Source organism: Mustela nivalis (assembly GCF_964662115.1).
Source record: "Mustela nivalis genome assembly, chromosome: 10".
Classification (NCBI taxonomy): domain Eukaryota; kingdom Metazoa; phylum Chordata; class Mammalia; order Carnivora; family Mustelidae; genus Mustela; species Mustela nivalis.
Window position 1 is genome coordinate 80563399 of NC_139029.1, and position 19507 is coordinate 80582905.

Genomic DNA, 19507 nt, shown 5'->3' on the forward strand with positions numbered 1-19507 from the left:
GTCTGTGAAGTGCTGTAAGACAGTTTGTTAACAATTTGTCATGACACCTCTGCCAAGTGGGAGGATGACACACATCATTATCATTATTATTAAGACTTTCTTTTACAGCTGGTATCATGATAAATGATTTACAGATAAACATAGCAATACTCAAGTTATTTATATCAAGTTAATTAATCATATTGATTTAACATCCTGTTCTGTTAACTTTTCCCCTTTAGATGTTAGTTTTAGATCTAATTTTAGAATAATTAAATTGAGTTCAAACTTTGGAACTCTACATTAGTGCTTATATCTCATCTGAGAAATTATTAACATTTTCAGTTCAATTTTAATAACTGCGGTTCCTCTATTAGGGTGACCTTTTCTTTCCAAATATTTGAAGTAATTATAGTTGGAGAATAAAAGTACCCATTGACAGTTTTCTTTTGATATTGAAAAGTTCTGCTTCAGCGAATGGCACAGAACAGCAGAACCATGTTTTTCACCTCCTATATTCACTTTCTTTGTGAATGGAACAACCATAAGCAGCTGCCAAGCTGGAGAACCTTCTCCCTTCCCATCTCTATCTTCATGAAATGAAACATCAAAGCTGGTACTTGAGTCTCCTTTATACATTTCAAACAGGTTCACCTTACTCCGGCCCCAACCTAGAGACAATAGTGTTTCTTCCTTAGTATAATTTTATCTACTGTATGAACCACAACATTGCCATTTGTCCACGCTAACCTCAGTGCCTGAGCATAGTGTCTGGAAATAGAGTAGTTTGTTATGAAACACTTGTAGAATGAATACTTGGACCCTCTCCCACTCTTATGTGGTTATTTGCTAAATACTGTATACCCTGCCATCAGAGAAACCTTTCTCAAAAGTACATCCAAGCCTGTCTTATCATTCTTAGCATAATGTCCATTTGTTATCCTTTAAGATGAAGTCTAAACTCTTCTCAATGAACAAACAAGGCCCTTTATTATCTGGTTCTAGCCTAATTTTCCCTCTTCTCATTACATCATCCTTCTAGTTAAGCTAAACACCCACTTCCACTGGGCTTTCCCTCTCTGCTTAACTTTGTACATGCTACTCCGTCACACCATGTCCCTCTTCTTCCTAGAGCCATGGTTCAGGATTCCTCTTAGACTCAATCTATTTTCCAGTATTATATTACTTGGCATAATATTGGCATAATAATAATACAGGTCACATATTGTATGACTGCATTTTTACAAAATGTCCAAAATAGGCAAATCCATGGAGACAGAATGTACATTAGTGGTCTCCAGGGGCTAGGGGATGTGGAGAATGGGGAGTGACAGCTAATAGATACGGGTTTCTTTTCAGGAGTGATGGAAACACTCTGAAATTAACTAGATAATAATGGCAAAAGTTACATATTTTAAAAGAGTAAACTTTTTGGTATCTAAATTATAAAAGAAAACAAAAGAGTTTTAGAATCAGGTTTTGGCTAAGGTTACTAATTATTGTTATTTCTTTACTTTGCATGTTTTAAATTATAGGTATAAAATTTTCTAAGGAATTGAAAAAAAATAAACTGATTACATAACACATATATACATATGTTAGGTACATGTGTATATGTAAATATAAATAAACACATATATGCTAATTTAGAGTATTATAAGAAGTTCTTAACAGAGGATTATATGATCTCATGACATGTAGAACATATTCTTTTGATAGCTGTATATTAATGGAAATCATTTAGATTTTAATAGAAAAAAACATCGAAATTTATATGTAAACATAAAGGAGGAATTTTTCTTTAAGGTTGTGTCTTATAAAAATTCTTCCTTAAAACTTTAATTACAATGATAGATCTACTTGATTTTTCTATTTATGCAAGCTTTCATCACTTATAATAAATATACTTTTCATATTATCTCCCTGAGGAATAAAATGAAAAACTGAGTAGATCAAAATATAGAATGGTTGAAGTTGCAACACTGACCTCCATCTGATTTTCCCCCTCAAGAGATATATCTTTAAATAAGCAATTTCAATGTTTAGCCTTGTATTCCCTTTGGTAAATTCACTTTGCTTCTATCTTGCATAATTTCTTTATAAAGACTTCATAACCTAAGACTCCACATAGAATGAATGTGATTTTTTCTTTATTCTTGAGATAAAGAGTACTTTTATTTTACATCATTTTTATATCTGTGATTTAATATTTTAAAATATTGCTTTAAAACAGGTTGAAAACACCTTTTCTTCTCAAATAGTAAATATTTTCATTTACCATGCATTTATCTCCAAAGTTAATGCTAATTCAAAGACATTTTAGAGAGCACATAGTATGTATTTCTTTCTTTCTATTTCAAAACATAGTAGATACAGAACTTCAAATTCTCCATGGAAAACAGTGAGAAAAAATATATACATATCCACCCAATCATAAGCAGACATATATTTTATTCGCTAAGAAAGCAGAAAAAAATCTGATATCATAATTTCATTTAAGGCCTTCTTATCTTTTAGATATCTAGCTTTGAAATGTTCAGAATTTTCTCTTGCTTTCTTAACACAAAAGTACAAATCCAAGATTTATTGTGCACCTGTAACCTTTCATTTCAACTACAACCTATAATCCACAAAAATGCTGAAATCTGGGTGGTAAGTGGTAATAGAAGTGATCATTTGTATCAGGTCCCTCACAAAGAGGAGACATGTATGTGTACCTAAATTCAGTCGTAAGAGGCCTGTAGTCTTCAATGGATTAGTTTACTTACAGAGAGAATCTGCATGTATTTCCAATCATAGATAACTTCTGAAATAGAAGTTAAACTTCCTCAGCTATAAAGAATAATAATAGCAGGAAAACTAACCCCTGGAACTTCTAGTTTTAAAGGCACTCAAATTTGCAGGTAATTCATACCCACTCAGAAGTGAAAAACATTTAATACGATATTGAAATATTCTATTTTTTATATTTTAGTAAATTATAAGCAAAAGCTAGTTGCATGATAAAATCATATAAATGGCAAAATTGAGATTTTCTCATTAAAAATAAAATGTTTTGGGGTGCCTGGGTGGCTCAGTTGGTTAAGCATCTGACTGTAGATTTCAGTTTAGGTCATGGTCTCAGGGTTGTGAGACAGATCCCTGCATTAGCCTCAGCACTGGGCATGGAGCCCGTTTCAGATTCTCTCTCTGCCCTTCCCCTCTGCCCCTCCCCATGTGGCGCGTTCTTTCGTGCTTTAAAAAAATTAATTAATTAATTAATTAATTAATTAATTGTTTTATTTCTTTAAAGTATTATCCAAACATATCTGTCTTATGTCCAATATTTTATGGTTCTTAGTAATGCATAAATTAAAAAATAATGAGCCCAAAGTTCTTATTTCAGTTGTCTATTACAGTCGTATTTGTCATCTTTTCATTTTTTCATAAAAGAGACAATTTCTCCCTTAGATGCAGGGGATTTTTGTAATTTTTTTGCACATGAACAGCAAATAACATATGTTAAAAAGAGGAACTGCGAAAACGCAATGTGTATAGTAATATAATGTGATATAGTGTATCAGAGCTGATAAGGGGCAAGGAAGCAGCATATTTTACATGTTGAAGCACATTTTAAGCCTTCCTTTACTCACGTAATTTAGGCTTCAGATGTATTTGTCAATTGCTCACTGCAGAATAGCTGCAGAACTGAAACAAAACCTTCAGTATAAAAATGACAACCCTTTTGTTTCCACTAAATCCTTATTCTGTCATCCACTGGCAGTGAGCTTTCCAGTCATGTTCTCTGCCAGTCCTTACCAGTTTGCCAATTACACAAGCTGCTTCCCAGACATCAGACACAAATTCCACAAGACTGCTGTGCAAGCGTACCCTAATTAACCATCAGCTTAATTAGACAATTTACTGTGTAATTAGCAGGCAATTAGTCAACACCTCTCAGATCTTATTGACTGCTGTGACAGCCTTTCTGTCTCTCCACATTCCAATACACAACAGCGACCATGTTTCTAGCACTCTTCAACCCAGTACGACATGGCTCTAGATGGAGAAGTGGGTAGTATTATATAACTAAAGAAAAAAATCAATATGTAGCCTGTCCAATTATTGAGCTCTTTATAAACTTGTCTTTTATTTAATACAGGAAGTCCAATATTAAAGATATTTTAAGTACCCACTCCAAAAATGGTTATAAAGTCAACTTCTTAGTAAGTTTTATTTCATGTTTTTATATAAAACACTTTTCATTGCGTGTACTATGAATTACGTTCCATGACTGGCTATGCCTATAATATTTGAGTGACTTTTCTGATATGTGTGTATCAGCCCTATTTGATTAAATCCCATTAATGTTAATAGCAGGTACAGACACAAATCCCACCTACACTGAGGTATTCTAGGATAGAGCAGCATTTTCTCATTTTCTCTCAGTGAAATATGAAGATGGCCAGACACCGGGAATCACAACTTGGGTGTTTTAACATTTACATTAACACTTATTAATTTTTCATGAAAAAGCATTTTTAAAAACTTCGCTCTCTGAGTCCATGTGTATGTCGCATAACATCCGTTGCTCTTTGCAGTGAAATTTCTGACCCCTATAAGCTACTTCCCATTTTCTGAAGATTTTATGATTGGTAACTAATGAGATCCCAACAGCTAGAAGGAAGAACAATTCTGCACCTTTTTTCTTTCTAGAAATACTAAAGAAGATAAATTTTACTGAATGATTTAAAAGTCATAAAAATCTCCTATTAGTGGAAAGGAAGAGAAAGGAAGAATACATGACCATCCCTTCATAGTTTAATTGGTTAGTTGGCATCTACATTTCCCGATATCTGGCCAACTGCTATAAAAATAAAATACTTGTTACAAATTCCTATGTTATTTACACGTTTCCATTAGCAGTAATTTTCTTTCTTTCTTTTTTTTTTTTCATTTTGAATATAAGGGTCTGAAAATTCTGGGCAAGGAGAACAGCTAGCGAAGCTGAGAATGAGGTTGACTTATTGGAGCAACCCAGAAAAGGCCATTATGGCTCTAGCTTAATTGGTACAAGGTGAAGTAGAATGAGATGAGGTCTGAGAGATAGGCAAGAGCCAGATGATAAAGTGATTATACAGGATTTGGGATCTTATTTGAAAGGCTATGGGAAGCTTCTGGAATATTTTAAGCAAAGGAGGGACACGATATGATTTATGTTGTAAAAGAACATCCAGGCCATGGTCTGGAGGCTGCAACGTAGGACCAGACCAGAGTGCAAGCAGGGAGGCTCTTGCAGGAGACTGGAAAAGTATTTAGTGAGAAATGATGGGGACTTGGATGTGGGTGTACCGCTGAGAAAGAATCCTTAAATGAGAGGGGCAAAATTTGATGATTTTATGTGCTTTAATAAATGATTACATAACTATTTGTGTTTAAATTTTGTATGCAGATTATGGTAACAATATTTTTATTGATACAGTGTTTTACATGTTACAAATCATTTTTTTTTAAGATTTTGTTTATTTATTTATTTGACAGACAGAGATCACAAGTAGGCAGAGAGGCAGGCAGAGAGAGAGGAGGAAGCAGGCTCTCTGCCGAGCAGAGAGCCCGATGTGGGGCCCGATCCCAGGACTCTGGGATCATGACCTGAGCCGAAGGCAGAGGCTCATGTTACAAATCATTTTTACATCTTGTATTTTTAAAAAATTCCAACTGAGTTATTGCTAAAATACTGTAAGAAAGGGAAGGCAGGTATTGTTTTAAATTATTAGTGAGCATGCTGAGGTTTAGAGAAGTAATTTATTGACAGTCATATTACTTAGGAAAGAGATGACCCTCAACACTTTCTTCCAAATAAAGAGAAACGGCTGTAATACTTGAATAATAACTAATGTGATTTGCTGTGAAAACCACAACTGAGATTTTAGGGTTAAAATAACCCCTCCAGGGGCACCTGGGTGGCTCAGTGGGTTAAAGCCTCTGCCTTTGGCTCAGGTCATGATCCCAGGGTCCTGGGATCAAGTCCCACATCGGCTCTCTGCTCAGGGAGAGCCTGCTTCCCTCTCTCTCTGCCTGCCTCTCTGCCTATCTCTGTCTGTGAAATAAACAAATAAAAATCTTAAAAAAAAAAACAAAAAACCCTCCAGCCTTCTGCATGCAATCTCATTTTTCTCTTTTAATACATCCTTTTCTTTGTGTAAATTCATTTTAACTTTGGTGCCATAACATTTCTTGTATTCATCAAGAGAAGATTTCAAAATACAATGCAATGTTTGTTTATTCACCTTCTGAAAAACCATACACTGAGTGTATGGTTACCTTATGCTGCTTACCTTACGCTGGCTGTGACAGAAAATCCAAGTATCCTTTTGGCAACTTCACAGAACTCCAACTACAGGGAATATAACTGAGCAAGGGCCCAGCTCTTCTGCTGTGAGATCCATTCCTGCATTGTACTGCACCATGACTCAGCCAATAACTGAACAGGACAGAGAGACTAAAGCAGGCTGGTGCCTGAGATCTGAGTACTTCTCAAAGACTTCACTGAAACTTCCTTATTTGTAAGCCACTCTAGGATGCTTCCCTTCCACCTCCCTTCCTCCCTCCTTTACCTGCAGCCAGACTTATATTACTGCCTTATGACTCTACTCAGGTTTCTCTACCTTCCTCCATATTTGTTTTCATGCATATTTCACCTAACAAAATTCTTGCACATTTAATCCCATCTTGGCAATTGGTTAGTGGGAAACATAGACTAAAACAATTCTGATGTTAGGTTAAATGGAACCTCAGTGATCAATTAAATGCTACCCACAAAATCCAGAAAAAAGAAATCTGAGTATGAGAGAAATTTTGTAAAATTTAAGAAATTTTTATAATGGGCCATAATGCAATTAATGTCAATAATTAAAGTGTGACAGATGTTAGTAATATAACAGTATCAAAATGTGGATTTTGGCTGAGATCTTAAGAGGAACTGAAATAAATTACAAAAATAAATGTTCCCCTTGAAGAAATATTCAAGTATATGACAAAAATCTGCTTAGAGAGCTCTTATACACTTCTCCTTCAATAAGGATACAAAAGTTGGGGATACTGGAGATTTTAAGATGATTTCTTTGGATCATACTAATTCTGTGTTTTTAGCCTCTTTGGTAATCCCAAGCCCCAAGAGAGGGGTTAAAAGAGAGACCCTGAGAATACTCAATATGTATTCCCTGCAATTTATTTTTCCTTTTGGAAGGGGAGAGTGTAGTGTACAGTACTCTTTGATACATCTAAATGGTAAAGCATAGGTTATCTGCTGCTGAAAAACGAGTTAAAAGAGATGCAAATATATCTTGACCAGCCTGCATTCCTAGGATTTTTCATGGCAAAGCAAATGTAAAATTTTCCTGTGGACCAGTTAAGGGACCCATATAAAATAAGTTAATGTGAGGTCACTCTAAGGTCTTTTCAGTAGGGACCCTGAAAAAGCAAAGAGGTCTCAGCAGGGGGGATAAAAAATAAGGTAAATAACTCAAGGGCTCCTAGGAATTGTGTAGGAAGTAAGTTATAACCAGAGATTCAAAAGAGCCATAGGGGAGAGCCAAAGGGTGGGAGAAATTTTTGAAGAACCTATGGCAACACCCAAGAAAAAAGAGCCTAAAAATATGCCTCCTAAAGAAGAATATTATAGCTGTACAAAATTATATTTATCCCCAAAAGTGAATTGTTCATCATGAAATAGTGATATTTGCCAATTTAATATTCACAGTATTGCTAAACAATGCACTACATTCCAAGACACATCTGTGTTACTGATTAGACTAGGGAAAGAGTCAATTACCATGTATTTTCCAGTTCCTTCATTTGCAAAGCCTGAAGGTCACAGGACCTGCCTTCCAGGGGTTTACATTCAAGAAGGAGAAAAATAAACAAATACATAAAGAATTCATTCTATCTTTTATCAACTGAACAAAATTTTATAAAAGCTAAGAGACTGAGAAGAAGATAACCATTGGTCAACAACCACTGGATCATCAATGACTTTTTAAAATTTGAGTAGGAGAAGAAATTATCTTAGGAGGAAAAATGCAAAATTAAGGTATAGAGGACACAAACATAATAAGCCTAGTGATTAGACTGGTTTAATCAGAAAAGAGAGACTGTGTGAGAAAACGTAAAAGATATTACTAAAAATGGTGAACAGGAGTTACATTATGATTAACAGCAAATTCCAAATTGAATTAAGTAATTACTTTGCTTAAAACCTCTTCAGGTTCCCTGTTGTCTATACAAACACATTTGAATTCCTAGCCTAGCAGACCTTTCCCATAGTCTCTCCAGCTACTTATACTACCTTGTGATACATATGCTGAATCTTACCTAAGATTTAGCTGCTGAATCTTAAATATGCACAGCACTCTCATGACCATGAATGGCCATGTGCTATCCATTCTGCCTAGAATAAAGATGAAGCTCAAACATGAAGTCATTTTTCTTTATAACAATTGGAGGAAACACAAGGAACAGGACAGACTGGACCAAAGACATAATTTTATGATTCTGATGAACTGTCTAAAACCATGCAAGGATCACCTTATTAGTAATGATAATTTGATTTTTCTTCTTTTCCAAATAGTCCTTGTAACTTTTATCAGATATATCATATTGTCTGCCCTCTACATTTTTCCAATTCATCTTGTAGTTATAATCTAAGTATGGAATTATATACTGATGTGGCTTCCACCCTCACTGTGCATATCCAATACAGAGTTTTAATTAAAAAAAAAAACCTCTTGGAGATAAAAAAAAAAAAAAAGGAGGAAAATACTGCTCATTAAGTAACATTTTTAGTCTAAGAATCTCTGTTGCCTTATGTCAATATTCAGTCTTTTGGTGTATGTTCCGAAATAGAGTTCAAGTTTTTTAGAGCAAAGACCATTTATATTAACACACACACACACACACTATATGAATGATCAGCACCTAACAAATATGTGTCGAGTGAATGAGATAAAAAAGAGGGTATAGAAAGGACAGTAGCAACAGCTCTCAGAATACATCTAGTCTAGACCATATACCTAAAAGTGACACTTGATGATACTTTTTAGATAAATTTTAACTTTGAGGGTGAACTGGCAGAAGAAGAATGATATATTGTTCCAAATATGTGGGATACCATGAAAGAAACTTACAAATAAGTAAACAGAGTAGGATAAAAAGAGCAATGGACTTAGCTGAAGTTTACTTAAGAAGCAAATGGAGAAGTTCAGCAACTAAAGGTAACTGGAATATGAAAAGGAAGCTTGCCTGAATATTTCTTTAAAAAAGCAGTCACTTCCTTAAGCATCTAATAGCACTTCATTTTAGAAACAGTGCTGATTGAATATGAAGCCAACTGGGAGTCATGTAAGAGGAAGGAGTATGGAGAGAATTGCAGTTTAAAACTGAGTAAGTCTTAAAACAAAATGGACAATGTAGGTATGTCTTTAATAAAAACTTGACAGTGAGGTAATCACTGGTTTTATATTTCAAGTATTTTAGTGAAGGATAAAGAATATCCTTATGTAGTAATAGCTAGAATCTTTTTAAAAATCAATGAAGAAAATACAGAGGCAAGGAGTGTATTATGGAATTCAAGCCATTTAATTTCAACCAAGACTAAATCATCCAAACAAAGCCAGAATATGGATATTGTTGACTTAGTTAAATTAAAAACTTGCAAAAGAATTATGTGAGACAGGAAAAGAGTAAAATCACTCTCTCAATTAGCAGGACTGTATTTTATGAAAATTTCTGTTAGCAATAATTACAAGGATTTTCCATCAACCTGATATGATTTACTTTAAAACAAAACAAAACAAAACAAAAACAAATAAAACTCCCAAAGCTGAAAAGTATTTTCCAATACAGGTTTGGTTCCTCTACATGCTAACCCAAATCAAAACTGTGCACATCAATTTATATTATTAAAAAGTCTATTTGAGTCTCACCTTGTCCACTCTACAAAATGATTAACTAATTAACAAGTGTGAAATCACAGCCTGAAATGGAAAAGAAGTGAAGACGTAATTATATTGGAAAATTGACTGCTCTGCTTCCTAGTCAACTAGCCCAGTTATGAAGTAAAAGGTAAAAAAGATTGGGAGCAATTTAAATAACTTTAATAATGTACCTGGTTAAAAACATTACTTTGGCTACAATTAAAGTATTTATAGTTAATATTAGAAGTACATGCATTAGCCTGTGTTTGGAAACATCATAATCTATATTTTCTATTGAACAAACTAGGTCTGGCATACATGGCATGGATGAAAACAATGATTAGTTTAGAACCTTGGGGAAAGATGTGGAATATTTTTAATTAGATTCTAACTTGCAAGATTTAGTTTCAATATTGCAAGTGTAGAAACAAATGGGCATGCAAGGATACACATGTTCTTTTACTGTTGGTGAGATCACAGTTTCTTCATAGAAAAGCCTGCTAAATAGTCTTGAAGTGAGCATTTGGATGAAATCTCCCATAGGACTATTACATGTGAACTATAGCCTTTTAATAAACCCATTCTTTATAATTTGAGGATGAGTCAATTTTAATAATTTCAATACAATAAAACTAAATAACAATTAAAGAAACTAACCAGGTGAGAATCAAACTATTAGTACATGGGAATCATTTATGGTTTTAAAATGTTAAAAGTCTCCCAGATGAGAAGTTTACATTGAATTTGTTTCAATAATTATAACTCCTTAGTTAATGCATAAGTATATACCATGAGAAAAATACTGCACGATAAATAGAAATTAATTATGCACCAAATTTGAAGCTAGGACTATAACAGAGAAAATAATGCACTGGACAGTTGTTTATTTATGTTTCTTAGACTTTCATAATAATGTAATACAGAAACTCAATAACAATAAAATAAATCAGTTTGACTTAATGTTTAAAAAGATTCAGATCTTTATTTCTAATAAGGCCTTTTAGAATGAGTTACAAGAGTAAATTATAGTCTTTCGTATTGTAATCCAAAGAGAATTGACTGAGCTCTAAAATATTATTACGTAACATTTTTGTGAAATTTTTCTTAACAGCTCCAGATATTATTTTTAGCATTTATAGTCCTGACAACGTTATTCCTGAATTCTTGTCTGGTTGATAGGTGCTATAGCAATTTGTGCAAATGTAGGCAACTTCCTCTCAATTAAGATAATGTGGATCGAAACAAGTTTCCTGAAATCCACATGGGAGAACAGACAACCTACATGGTAAAAAGTCTGCAAACCTTATTATAGAAAGGAAAACAGGACTATTTAGAAAAGAAAAAGAAAAGGCTTGTTGATAGGACATGAGAGCTGTCTCCAAGTAACTGAAGAGCTGTCATGTGGAATTGTGGTTCAAATTAGAATCCTATAATTATTCATTCATCTAACAAGTATGTATTGCATCCTTCCTATCTACCAGACATAGTTCTTGGCACTGGGCATACAGTAGTGAGCAAGAAAGACAACATCCCTCTTATGTAAACCTTACTTTGAATGGTCAAAACAGAAAAATAAACAAGTAAACAAATACGTGATCGAGAAAATGATAATTTCATACAGTGGTAAGTGCAGTGAAGAAAAAATACAAAATCAACCAGGGAAACATGACACAGGAAGACTGAGTTTTGGACAGTCAGCACAGACTTCTCTGATGAGGTAAGTTTTGATTTGAGAACTGAATGAGAAGCAAGAGCTCTAGGTTTAAAGATCTGAGGGCATAGCACTCCAAAGTGAGCAGACACTAGCAAAAAGGCCTAAGAGAAGGAGGACACTGCCATGTTGGAGGAGTACAAAGAGGGCCAGTGTGCCTAAAGAAAATTGGCACAGAAGGAGATTGGCTTTGGACAATGGATAGACAGTGGATTTCTAGAAGGATTTTATTATTATTCTTTTCTTTTTCAAGTGTTTATTAAATTTAGTTAGTTAACATACAGTACAGTATTCATTTCAGGTGTAGTATTTATTGATTCATCACTCCCAGAAGATTATAAATCAAAAGTCTCTCTCCATGACACTATACATAAAACCAAAAAAGAAATAAAATCATGGGTGCTGCTCTGCTTGAGAGGTAGGAGATAGAAAACCCTCAGTACACTTGCTCAGTTGAACCCTACGTCTCTGCCAAACACTGATGGAGTCAAACTGCTTTCAATTCAGACATAAAATAAGAAGATTTGGAGAGGATAAATTAGAAAATATGATATACAGGAAAACATCTGGATTTGTATCAAATAGACCTTGGTTCAATCCTGCTGCCGAGGATGTCAGCTTTTGGATCGGAGAACAATTTCCATGTTCCCAAATCTTGGTCTGGACTAGTGACTTGCTCTAACCAACAGAAGGAGGGTGGAAATTATATTGTGCAAATTCAGAGTCTCAGACTCATCATTTCCACTCTTGCATTTTTAGAATACGGCCACTTTGTGAACAAGCTCCATGCAGTCTCTTTGAAGATGAGACCATATGGAGATCTAGGCCCAGTTATGCCAGCTGAGGTCCTAAACACATGAATAAAGCCATCAAGCACCACCAGCCACCAAGTCTGTCAACTCACTTCAAATGCATGAGTAAGAACAACTAATGTCACATGGGTCAAAGTCAAGGCCACACAGCTGCACCCTGACCAGACTGCCAACCTACAGAACCAAGAGCAGATTACTTATTGTTTTAAACTACTAAATTGTGCTTTGATATACAGCAAGGGACAAGTAATACAGAAATTGGTTATGTTTGCTAACATAACAGAATCTAAAACATGTGGCATTGGCTTTCGAAATGAGAGGGGGGCAGAGACCTCTCTTGGAGAATCAAGAGTCAGCTGTTAGTAAAGGCTGGAAAAATGGTGAACAAACTGTTAGTAGAGGCTTGAAATGCAGTGTGAAAATTGTTATTGGAGACTGGGAAAGGGTGGCCTGTATTATGTAGTGACAGAACAATTGGCAAGAATATCTCTGGTGATAATTCAGAAGATGGAAAATGTACATAATGTATGTGTGGATCTGACTAAAGAAATATCTAGACAAAACACTGCAAGTGTCAGTTGAATGTTTCTACTCAAGAATAGTAAGGTACTGTAAGAGAGAAATTAGCTAAAAAAGGATATATTTAATTTGCTAAGCAAACTTAGCAAAGCGAAAGGGCCCAGGACTTGCTGTGTTAGAAAGTAAAATTATTCTTAGTATTTTTTCTACCCTGAAAGGAAGAGGTTTTCAAAGTAAGAAATGACCTTCAGGTAAAGATCACATTAAGAGTGTTGCTTTGTGATCCTTTGTTAAGATTTTAGTGCTCGCTTCGGCAGCACATATACTAAAATTTGTTATGATTTTAGAAAGATTTAAAGCAGGTTCTAGTTGATTTTCTCAGGTAGACAATATTGATTCTAAGAATCTCAAAAACATTGAGTCGCAGCAGGAAGACATATCCAAAATGGATAAAAATCTGTCTCAAAAAGAATTATGAATGTGGCTTTAGGGTATGTAGTCAGCCCTTAATAGATTCAAAGAGTTTTTAAGAAAGTTTTCTGATGACATGATTAAGAACTAGGACTACAGGGGGCAATTGAAATAAAGATAATAGGGATTCTTAACTTTCCACGGCAGCTAATAGGTTGAAAAAGATACTCAACTGCCAGGAATGGCCAACACTGGCCATTTCTTAACTAAAACAGAACAAAAACTCAGAGGATAGAATAAGAGCCCTGAGAACCGAGCCAACAGTGGATAGGAAAAATGAACTGTGGAACCATTACCAGGGAGCAGGATGGGGTCCTACTCAAGGAACACTGTCTTACCCCCAACAAGGCAAGAGAGATAATAAAGTGATGGAGAGAGAGACTCAGCAATCTGAGCAATTACAGTAACTCCAGTTGAGGGTCCATATGTATGAATGAGGCCATCTTGCCAGTACCCGGGCATCCCTCCAACTAACTGAGAATGCATGAATGAGTCCAAGTGACACCTTGTGAAGCAGAAGAACTGCCCATGTGAACTCAGTATGTGACTGTGAGCAAATAAATAATTGTTGTTCTAAGTCCTGGGCAATTGGTTTAACTTTCTCACTCTTTTATTTCATATGAAAAAAAAATTTTTAAATACTATCTTACCACTTCCAAAAATCATTTGGCAATGTCTATACTTTCTATGCACTTAACAAATGGTAGTTAATTATGTGTATAGTAATGATCATTCTAACAACAACAATGTACATTACTAAATAATTGTGCAAGGTAGAGCCTTAGAAACAGCTTTGGACAGAGACTGGATTCTCCCAGGCGAAAGTTGTTTTCACTAGACGTCACTGCCTCTTCACACTTGTCAGCCCTTCTCTTGGGTGTATATTCACTTAGAAAAACAAAACAAAAAAACCTACCATATTTAAAAATCAACAATTCATTTATGTTAATAAGCTAGACTAACTTATTCCATGGTGTCTCTGAGGGCAGAACGATAAAACATGGATGGAACATTCAAGAAAGGCCAATTTGGGGTCAATAAAAAAAGATATTCCTAAAATAGGGTTATCCATAGCTATAAGAAGCTGCATTGCCTTAAAGATCTAGCATATTTCTTATTATTAAAGGCACTCCAAAACAAGTTACATTTACCCTGTCATAGCTATTGACACATAAGCTTAGATAGTTGGCCAAATGATTTTTATTTCCCTTCCTAAAATTGTGCAATACATATTCTGTTTTCTCAAAAATTCTCTATATTTTAAAGACTCTCAAGTCTTAAAACACTACCCATTCATTTAGAAACTCCACTGACATTTTCATTTTCAGACATGTATAGATGCACCACAGAAAGCAACATGGGATATGAAAATTTTAAATTGGCCTTTTCTCCCTTGATTGAGATCAATACTCAGAACAGTCAATTTTTTATGTGTTTACTGTCTGTTCATATGACTGAAAAAAAAGGAACTCAATATGCTTTTGCCAAAAATCTATTTATTCATTTATTGACTCATTTATCCAACGAATATTTATGAAACATTTATCAAACTCTTCCTGTACACTAAGCATTATGTTACGTGGTATAAGGTTGTATTTTGTGGAAAAAGCCACTATCAATATTTGATTCAAAAGAAATAATGAAGAACCTTAAATATTTCTCAGTTTTCAGTTTTTGGCATTTTATGTTGAGAGAATCTGTATATGTGCACCTCTTTGTCTAGTCATCTGATACTTATTAAAACAAAATATATGCAATCAAGATATTTTCTCACTAAAAATCAATCACAAGTTTATTCTAATATCTATACCATATACCTTATAAATGAAGTGAATTTTTGCTTACGTTTGAATCTGATTTGGAATAATAGCAAACACTTCTGAGTTTACCTATGTAGTGACAAAGATATATGCAACTTGCAGTCACAGATTACACATTTGCAGTATATAATATGTAGATGCCTGAGAGAACAAAATTTATGATATAATTTCCAAAAATAAAATCTTTTTATCTATTTTTTCTCAGTGGACATTGGCCAGGAGGTTCTTTAATGTGCAGTCTAAATAATTTTTAATATTACCAATTAAACATAGCATCTCTCTGGTTTGTCATGATAGTTTAGTTTTAATTAAGCTTGACACTGATTTCTCTCCCACTTTTTAAAATTTAAACATGAATACAGTATATATTTATATGTAAAAATAATTTTAATTATATTTTCATTTCATTTTATGATGGTATTTTAAATATCATCTTTATAATACATAAAGAGAATCTCGAGAAAGGCAATCTATGTATTTTGGGACATTCCAGGGAAGACTGATTTTGGGAAGGAAGAATATAGTTAATAAAAGCCCTCTTTGATGTTATTTAATACAAAAGCAAACACAGATCTTTTTATACTTGACATTAAAAATCTGATCATTTGCCTCCCTAAAGAAACCACATACAGCTTTTATACAGACTGCACGGTAAGGAATAATAATATTTCTGTTTACTGAGATATCAACTGGCATTTCAGTGTAAGTCAATGGTCTATCGTTGCTACAGCATATTAGACCTCAATCTGGCATCTACAAATGTCAAGAGTATAAAAAAAAGTATAGGATGAAAATCAAAGCATGTTCCGAACTCCCAAAAAAATAAAAAAAAAGGGAAACAAAGTTCACCTAAACATATTTGCTGCAGAAATCAGTGCAATATTCAGCTGTCAATCTAGAAAAACAACAAGGGAGCCACCCTGTCAGTAGGACAGGATAATAAAATTTCCAGCAGATGTTCAGGCAGGGCTCTAATTTTTACTGAACTCCCTTGGTAAGCATTTAATTTCTTTATCATATGCAGTCTCGGAAAATTGTACTTCATCAAAACTGTACTGTGAAATATTAATATTTCATATGATAACAAAACTCCATAGAATAACCTTTGTCATATTAAGAGCATCCAAATTTCAAATGTCAAGATTCTGAATTTTAATACATTTTAAGTAGATTCTTGAATTGGCATAATAAATTATAATAAGACTAATCTAAATTAGTATACTATAATGTCACACAAATGTATAGTACATATAATATTGTAATAGATGTCTGTAGTAGGAGGCTGTGGGAAAACGTGTTTCTACCTACTGAGTTGTACGTTACAACATTTCATCAGACGCTCATAAGACAATTTCACATTCACAACAGGTTTAATCACTAATTAGGGACAACATAAGAAAACAAAACAAAACAAAACAAAACAAAACCCTAGATTTCTATGAAGCAAACTGACTATTTTGCAAAAACATGTATGGGAAACAATTGTTTTTGAAAATGACATTATATAAGCCTAAGGTGGCATCGTTATTTATGTCATTATAATCTGCAAAAATACATTTAAAATAGTCTTTGTACAAATATTGTGTTCTACCCACCATCAAAGCAAGTAACAGAGAGCTTCCTAAAGCCCCCAACATAATGTTTTATATGCCAAATTTAATTTGCATTTGCTCCTTACTCTCTCTTTGAACCAGCATCACAGACTTGTGAATTGATAGATTAAATTCAAATTGGAGGGTTAGAAGGAAGTTAGCTTCCACATTTAATTTTGCTGCTGATCCTAATAAAGGCAACTGCTCCTAGGTTACTGAAAGAGACAGCATCACAAATCAATGCATGTCACTAACAGAGTAAAGACAAATGTCTCTGATTAATCAGAATTCAATTTTTTGCAAGCAAACAGCAAATTCAAAGCAAACACCTTTTTTTCCTACAGTTCTTTACTTGTACCTGATTAGCTACCTATTTCTGTTTACATATAAAATTTTTAAAACAGAGTAACTATAATGTAGTCATTAGATGGTATTGGAGACTCAGTTTTTCTCAATGGATTAAACATTTGATTACAGCTTCCAAGTTATTCTTAAAGGATGAATTGAAACAAAGACAAATGTTCTATCAATATTCTACAAAGCTGTAAACAATTGATTAATGATATTTAAAGCTGCATCCAGTAAGTTCTGTTTATCTTTACACTTTATTTAACCAAAGTATTTGAAAAAGAACCTCTCTTTATTTAAACATAAAAACATTTATGAAATTTTTTATGCCCCGGTTTTTCTAACTTTTGAGGATTCTCTAGATTTTCTTCATCACAGTTACACATAGCATCTTGTAAAGCTGTCAGAATAAGACAGCCGTAATGTTTTAGCCATACTAATGCTAGCTATTGATCCTAGTAAGAGGAGAAAGAAGGAGAGAATGTGCTTAATGGGGCATATTTGTTTTCTATTATTTTCTTTGCCTACGGATAAGGCTGATTTAAATAATGATACAGTTTTCTCAGTCACTAGATTCACACATTCTTATACATTAATTATTACTAACTACCAGTTAGTTAGTACTAAATACATTGATAGATTTAGCATTTAAAATTTTATCAATAAAGGATCTAAGAATGTTAAATTCTGCTCTGCTTTTCTAATTCAAAACCATATAAGGATGCAACCTTCTACTGTATATTTCGTATTACTTTAAAAACATGAATTTATATGTTTTGTGTACCTTAAAGAATCAATCTCAACCATAATACGTACTTTATTTTCTACTGAGTATGTCCACTTACAGTGTGAGTACAAAGTCATCTTGCCAAATTAAACTCTGGTATATGTACTTTGAAAATATTTCTATATTTAAAAATTCAAGAAGAGTCTTATTACCAGCACAAATGAGGTACACAGAGTGATTCTTTTTGACCTGACCTGGGTCCCAGGAATATGTACAAACCAAATTTATAGTCTCTCCAACCTTCAGTTCGGACAGATGTCCTCATCCACACACATTCAGAAATCACAAAATAATTAATGCCAAAAGAAAAAATCATGAGTTTGTGATTATCACATTAAATAGCCATTTTTGTAATATATATATATTTTTTGATGCTTCCTAGATAAAACAAAATGGGAAATTCATGGCCTTCCATGGGACAGAAAGATGGGTAAGAGAAAAAAATTAGCCTGGACTAATAGGTCTTGTCCTGTAGTTGAGTAACTATTATTTCTTGGTCAGAAAAATTGTGACATCATAATATCTCTGCTCTAATTAAAATGCATGATAGACATTTAAACATGACCTCATAAATATTTTCTTACCTTATCAAGAGAGAAAGTTTTGGTCAGGGCAAAACCCCATCCAGCTTCAAAAGCTCTTCGAATCATTGATGTACTGGTGGCTGGAGTTGCACTAGCAAGACCAAAAGGATTTATAAACTTCAGTCCAGCCATTTCCACACTGATGTCCACCAGATCAATAGGAGTGTAAAAGAGGGGCAGTTCAGGTTTGGCAGAAACCGAAGCTCCATATTGCGACTGTAAAAAACAAACAGTCAATAACTGTTCTTGCATCAGATCTGATTTTTCCATAGACTCTTTGACAAAAATCACTTCAACACACCATTCGAATTAATATAGATTACATCGGTGTGTTTACAATGATGAAAATTGGCCAAAAAAAAAATCAGTTAGCAGTCACCCAGATTCATATAATACCACCTTTTTCTAATTTAAAAGGCAGTTTGGAGAGTATTAACAGAAATAAAATCAATTAAATAAGCAAACAAAGAACTCTATTTAAAACATATGGAGATTCAAACACAAAAGGGAAAAATTTCAGAATTTATCTCCCTGGTCCCATAAACCAGCCCTTTTGTACTTAATTTTTGGAAGATGTCTTTAGTGCTCAGAAATATGGGCAACAGCAAGTCAGGAGGCCCAAATTCAATTTCCAGTAGTCTCACTTCTGTTTATGAGATTTTAGGAAAGCCACCTAATATGTCCATGTCTTTTTCTCCTCAACCATTTTCAGTACAGCAGCAGGAATGCTGGATGCCTAATTTCCAACCTCCTAGGAGTACTGGAAAAGGTAGGAGATCATAAGCCACAGGAAGACATCTAATTTGGAAAGTGGGGAATGTACTCATGTGCAGGAGGAGAGTTTCTTTTTTAGAACCCAAACCGGTACCAAAACAGTTAATGTCTTCACCTCTTAAAACTGGGAAATTACCTTTGTTAAAGGAACACTGTA

At 34.0% G+C, this 19507-nt stretch overlaps 1 protein-coding gene across 5 annotated transcripts in view; it reads right to left on the bottom strand.

The window, feature by feature from the left end:
• Nucleotides 1–19507, bottom strand: part of DPYD (dihydropyrimidine dehydrogenase) — an 831034-nt gene that overhangs the window by 379593 nt on the left and 431934 nt on the right. For all 5 annotated transcript variants that reach the window (XM_082686466.1, XM_082686464.1, XM_082686465.1 and 2 more), the window contains one exon: nucleotides 18577–18792. In XM_082686466.1, coding sequence (XP_082542592.1) covers nucleotides 18577–18792 — 216 coding nt within the window. The remainder of the gene's footprint in view (nucleotides 1–18576; nucleotides 18793–19507) is intronic.